General features: G+C 31.9%; 1 protein-coding gene across 1 annotated transcript; it reads right to left on the bottom strand.

The window, feature by feature from the left end:
- Positions 1–522: 522 nt before the first annotated feature.
- LOC107858457 (chaperone protein dnaJ C76, chloroplastic) lies at positions 523–3525 on the bottom strand. Its single transcript, XM_016703121.2, has 4 exons — positions 3103–3525; positions 1653–1909; positions 1383–1566; positions 523–1286 (listed from the first exon to the last, which is right to left on the bottom strand). The coding sequence occupies exons 1-4, from the start codon at positions 3448–3450 to the stop codon at positions 669–671; spliced, it is 1407 nt and encodes a 468-aa protein (XP_016558607.1). The 5' UTR covers positions 3451–3525; the 3' UTR covers positions 523–668.
- Positions 3526–6754: the final 3229 nt, after the last annotated feature.

A 6754-nucleotide genomic window follows, 5' to 3' on the forward strand; every position in this document is an offset into this window, starting at 1 on the left:
GATCGTAATCTCAATTGAATGATGTTATGATTTGCATTTAGGATAGGAATATACAGACCCTATTTGGTTCAATTACGGGATAGAATATAAATGCATTTAACTTAGTTCTCGCATCCCCGCTCAATGATGTAGTTGTGGGGCTAAGTTAGATGGTTGATTAGAGGTTCGGAAGACCATAGTCATAATATTGACCCGGTGAACCAACAACAAAGATAATTAACCTAACCAACGAAGTTATATAGCTGATTATGATTATTCATAGTGCCTTAACCCTAGGTTTCTCCACATTGTTGTTCAAGAGCCTTTAATCTGCCGTATTGTTTACTTTACTTTCAGTTTATAACTCTCAAACACTTTTGGTTACTTTAGCACTTGCTTCTTGATAGTTGTTTAACACAAGTCTCTATGGGATCGATACTTGGCTTTGCATAAGGCCACTATATTACTTGGGTGGACCATGTACACTTGCGTGTGCGCTTGGGCGCAACAGAAACTTCCTTTTTCCATAAGCAGACTAGGCCCTTGGGACAGGAACTGATTAGACCATACAATTACTTTAAGAACTGTTTAGACTATACAATAACTTGAAGAACTGATTAGACCATATGATAACTTTACATTTATGTTACAATATATGCCTTATACTTTGACTTCCAGAGGGAAAATGTTCACAATTTTCTGCCCTTCCCGAACAAACTATGAAGAGACCGTGAGAGTTCCACTAGAGTCATACCAATCGAATGCCATGTAACACCTGCCAGAATGACCTTGAGCCATGAGCTGTTGACAATATCTAATGCGAGCGAACCACCAATATGATCGTTGAGGCTAACAGTCGCTTCTTCTCCAAGTTTTATCCACACTATAATTGCTGCCGCTGTTGCTGTTGTGAATGGCACGCCCTGGAGCCATGGATTGGGTTGCTGTTTCTCCTTAGGTGAGAAAACTTCATCATAGAATTCCGCCGGTGCTTTGGGAGAGGAATCATTCGAGGAAACTTCATCTACCAAACTAGTGTCTGTTGCTTCCGGAAGCGCAAGAGTTGATGGAGACCAATACTCATCATTGCTTCTTTGATTAACTGTTTCTTTTTTAACTTGTTTCATAGCTGCTTCAGCATCTCTGAGCTTTGTAACATCGGGTTCAATTAGACTTCTCCTTACTGGTACCAAAGCTTGTACGGCTTCCGCAGCTCCTCCAATTGGTGATTGCCAGTAGAACCAATTTGACATTGCTCGGATTGCTTGAAATGCTGACATTCGTGCCTCTTTTTGCATGTCTGATGCCTGAAATATAGCAACAGTTGTATGTCAAAACGGAAGTTTCCCACTAAATTGCTTGTTTGTATCAAAAGAACAATTGTGCTCATAACAAGTTTTTGCCTTAGGATTGGTTTTGGAAGCTTTGTTCACGGAATCTTGATATCTGCTCTGGAATTTGTCTAGATCATCAAATATATTGGAGGTGCGAGCACCTACTGTATTGCCAGCACCAATTCTAACATTGCCCCGTAGCTTCTTGGACATTAGGAATTCAAGTGCAGCCAAATTTGACCTCTCAACAACTCTATGAAAATTTCATGTGTCAGAAAGCAAGAAGAACAAGTGTCAAGTAAAGAGATTATCAAACAACAGTTATGTTACAAGTCTTACGAGATGCAATCAACTGGACATGCATCTATAGCTTCTTGAATTTTGGCTTCTGTATCAGCCCATTGAGCAACAACTCTGGCTCTTCCATACATGCATTCAACAGCAAATGTCTTTTCAGCCAACAATGCACATTTTAAGCAGCCGACACACTTTACTTCGTCAACAAACACAGCTCTTTTTTCATTCTCTTCACCACACCATGCCGAATACAAAGGTTTTCCTGTGTACCCCCTTAAATCTGCTATTTTTGTCAGTTCCTGCATCATATTTTCCACCAAAAGGAGCAACAAATCAACTGATTTTGATCTTCTAACAGCTTAAGCTCACTTCTTAAAGATCAAGCTTTAGGGTAATACAAGTTAGAAACGGAGAGGTGAGAGAAAGAGTAGAACTTTTTTTTATTGCACTTCTAAATAAGATATAGTCTACCAAAGAAGTATCAAGGTGGATTCCACTGTGAATCTAGGATTTAAAGTCAGTAGGTTCAAAATCAATTTGATCTTATTATATTTCTGATCTTATTATATGCATACATTTTAAAAGTCCTTACTTATTTACGCATAATTCAATCAAAAGAAATAGATGACAAAAAAAGATCAAATGTGACTGTTATTGGTCTTCTATGAGCTTCCCAATACCGAATTACCAGAATCAAACTTTAGAAATGCCGAATCAGATATCAAATGTCCACTATTAATAAATTGTTTACCATATATATGGTCAACTTTAACGAGTGATCATATGTTTTGCATGATCTGTGAGGCCAAATTCATAATGTTAGGGCTTGAGAGTGGAGATCTAATCTCTATATGTAATTTTTCTAAAAGCTAATTCGTCAAATGTTGGAACATATTTTTTCAAAATGTTTCTTTCATTACGTCATTATCGAATTATCGAATCGTCGTATGAAGTTTTATTACCGTACCAAAATTTGATTTGTTGAACTAAATTTAAAAAGTTTGATATTTGATATTACTTTCAATTACCGATTACTAAACTTAAACTTTAAAAATACTGAATCAAGCACCGAATATTCACCCTTAAACACGTATTTTATATTTATCCAGTAGCCTACAAGTTGCCCTTTTATGTTTCCCCTTCCTGGACGCTAGTAAAAAAGAGCAATACAAAGTGCTGTACTAGAAGTTTACTTGTTATTTTAATAAGTTAAATATATTTTTGATTAATTGATGCTAGCTATTTCGTTGTCCATATCTTGCATTAATTGGGTCTTCCAGAAATTTTCGACAGCTTTGAGACCCATATTGTTATGGGTTAAAAATAGACTGAAATTCAATTTACAACATAAGTGATCTAATATATTAAGTATGAACTATATGAGCTGAAATTGTCGGCTCTACCTAGCCAATGCATTCAATTGACCCGAAATATAACTGATCCAAGAACAGTGATTAATGTAAGGTGCTCCATGAAACAACTATGGACTAACCTTATCATAAGCCATCCGTGCAATAGGATCAGAAAGAAGAGCATAAACTTCATTGAGTATAATAGCCATGTCATGGCCGGATGGTCCGGCGATATCTGGGTGGCATCGCTTCTGAAGCATCCTATAGGCCAGCTTAATCTGTGCCTGGTTAGATGAACTCTCAACTCCAAGAAGATCATAGAGGTCAAAATCAGTGATTGAAGAAGTATGAGCACTGCATATCAGTGAATTATTATAAGTATTTTTATTATGAGATTTCCATGAATTTGCAAGAGGAGCTCTTGGATTTGGAAGTTTGTTTATGCTTTTTGTAGGAATGGTTTGTATGGGCAGAGTAGAAGAATGCATTTTTTCCGCAGGGGGGGAACAGATAGATAGAGAGAGAGGAAAAAGTGGTAAAAAAGAGTAAGGCCTCTTCCATCTGGTTTGGGGTAGATATTTTGTATGTGGAAGATATTTGCATATTTCACATCACGAGAGACTTTGACAAGTTTAAATTTGCTTCCTAAAGTGCCAAAACATCCTTATGGTTCATTTGAGCATTTTAATATTTTATTAATATTGCTTATATCGATTTCCTTCATATTGATTATCAAAGTAGATGTTGCTGGCTGTTGAACTTCCACACTTCTCCATTTTCATCTCTCAGATTGATGGATTTCAGAGTATCATTAGTGACTAATTTTGATTATAGATGATTACAAAGGCATTACTCCCTTATGTTTCTAGTTTTTGTTATTACACATTCGTTATTTTAATATTTTATTAATATTGCTCAAATCGATTTCCTCCATATTGATTACCAAAGTGTATGTTGCTGGCAGTAAGAGGCAACCAGGATTTTGAAGTCTGTGATCGCCAAAGGCGCGCATACACCCTCGAGCAACGCTCAAAATGTGTTGAGCTCTCGCCTTACTTTATGTGCAGTTTAGGTTCTATTTTTTAAGATATATTTTTCGTTGTCAATGAAGCATCCTAAAGAGACAAATACTAAACAATTGATAGTTCACTTTATAAAAAAAAAATTAATTTCTTTGTTCATATATTTGTTATTCATGCTTATATTATTAGTCTTGGACTAGACATATATTTATATTTTTTTCCTTTATGCCTTTTTTCGTTAAATCTCATGCGTTATTTGTGCTTTGTACTTAAATCAATAGACCTTGAAGTTTTTTTACACTTTTTGCTTTTAATAATACTGTGGTGCACCAATATTATCTTAACGTAAACGTTAGCAAAACTTTTAGTGTCGATTAAGGGATATTATTATATTCGATTGATTGCCAATGACATGAATAGTACTGAAAAAATAAATACATAGAATAAATATAAATTCTAAGCTAATAACTTTACTTTCTTTAAATATGTAATATATTGACTTTTAACATTTTTCAAACATTGATTGTGGTAGCTTAATGGTCAAGGTAGGTTTATCATACAAGATGGTCGTGGGTTTGAATCCCCCACTGCAGTAATTTTTATGTTATAAATTTAGTAAACTCTGAAGCACTGAAAATAAAGCAAAAATATTGTGCTATTGCAGGATCGATCCCTGGTCATGTGGGGGCAAGCGCTGGTTCCAACATGATATTCCCCAAAATATTATTTAAATGAATAACGTACAAAAATATAAGGAATTAAAACAAATAATATCTGAAAAAACGTAAAGAATTAAAAATAAGGATAAAAAGACTACAATATAACATAATTGCCGGAGTTACTAAAAACTAATTGTAGGGGGTTGCGGCTTAGGCGCGATACTTTACGAGGAAATAAATAGTTATTGGGTAATAAGTATTTATTTTTATATAATGTATTTTGTGAATATTATTTATTGAAATATTTTTCATTTTTATCTTCTTGACTTAAGATGTTTTATTAATTCATATTCTAAATTAGATATTACCGTAATTAAATTATCCAGTGTTCTAGGATCCTCGTTAGTACTATGTAATCTTTTGTATTCTTGGTATAAACTATATAGTTGAGTTTTGATTTCTTTTAATGATTTATTCTTTTCGTAAGATGTATCCATTAATTTATGTAATTGTTAAATGCTTTGTAGTAATATTCATTAACTGTTTTTCTTCGTTCTTGTATTTTTTATTTTTATATATTTTATTAATATATTCAATTTTACCGATATTCATATTTTGAGGGGTGATTAAATGGTAGTTGATTAAATGCTTTGCTATAATATTCTTTAGTTTTTTCTCTTAGTTTTCGTAAGTCTTCTATATTGTTTTTAAGATATTCTAAATATTCTATATCTTTTGTTTTAAAATATTCAATTAAATTCGTTTTTATAAGGTTTTCTATTAATCTTATTTCTTCCATTTCTTGTTCCCAGTATTTTAGATATTCGTAGTTTATCATTTTATCCTTCTAAAGTAAATGTATAATAATCTATTCTACTTGCACTATATTTAATATCTTGTTTGAGGTTATTAATACTACGAACTATTTTTTCTTGTTCTCTTCTTAATGAATTTTTTAAACTATCTAAACTTTTATCTTTGCTTTTTTCTAAATTTTTCAAGGTTTCGTCTATCCATTTTAATTTTTCTATTAGATTTTCCATTATTTCTCTAATTTGTTTTCTATAATCAATTTTTTTATGTAGGTCTTCTTGGTTTTGTCTAATTTTCTTAATATATTCTGACATTTTTAGTCTGTATAATATCCATCTGAATCTAAATAGTATTGGTGTTCATAATATATGAGTAAGCTTTCTATACAGTTTAATAATTCTTCCTCTTCATAATCTTATAATTTTTCCCGTATTATTTTCTTTATATCTATAATTTCTATATCTCTAAGTATATATAAAACAAGTATTTTAATATCATCTATCATTTAAGCTTGATTAAATGCTTTTTCATAATATTTTTCAGTTGTTTGTTTTAGTCTAAGTAGTTCTTGCATATTTTCATTAAGAAATTCTATATATTTTATATCTTTAGTTTCCATGTATTTGTCTAAATTTACTTTCATCTGTTTTTCTATTAACTGTATGTTTCTCATATCTTTTTTCAAAAATTCTAGATATATGTAATTTATCATGGTAAGTATTTGTAAGAGTAGTTAGGTAGGCATGGTATGTAATTTATTCTAGTCATATAATATTTACCAAATGCTTTTTTCTAATATGATTTTTCTTATATCTACTACTTTTATATCCTTAAGTGCATACAAAATAAGTATTTTAAATTTATCTACCATTTCGTCAGATAAATAATTATTCATTTTTCATAAAATTGCTATTTTCAAAAATATTTCCTTCAATCATACACATAACAAAATATGATCATATTAGATTACTATATACTAGATCATTCTTAAATAACATGTTCGTCGGTCACTATTAGCATGATAATCCAGATGCTTTTTTCTTAAACAACACCTCAACTCTGGCTACTTCCCACCACGGCTTCTTGCCTTATTGGTTTCACCTTTAGGATGACATAGTTCTTAGGAATTTTTCTCCGTTTTCACTTTGCTAATAAATTTCTTAACATGCTATTCTTCGAATAATTCTACTATAAAGCAATTAACATGAACTTATCTTATTATATCATGATTGTTAGGAATTATGAATTTAGCTATTCATAATAGTGAATAAATATACCTGTTCTGGTAAGTTTGATAA

The sequence above is a fragment of the Capsicum annuum genome, chromosome 2 (genome assembly GCF_002878395.1).
Source record: "Capsicum annuum cultivar UCD-10X-F1 chromosome 2, UCD10Xv1.1, whole genome shotgun sequence".
Lineage (NCBI taxonomy): Eukaryota > Viridiplantae > Streptophyta > Magnoliopsida > Solanales > Solanaceae > Capsicum > Capsicum annuum.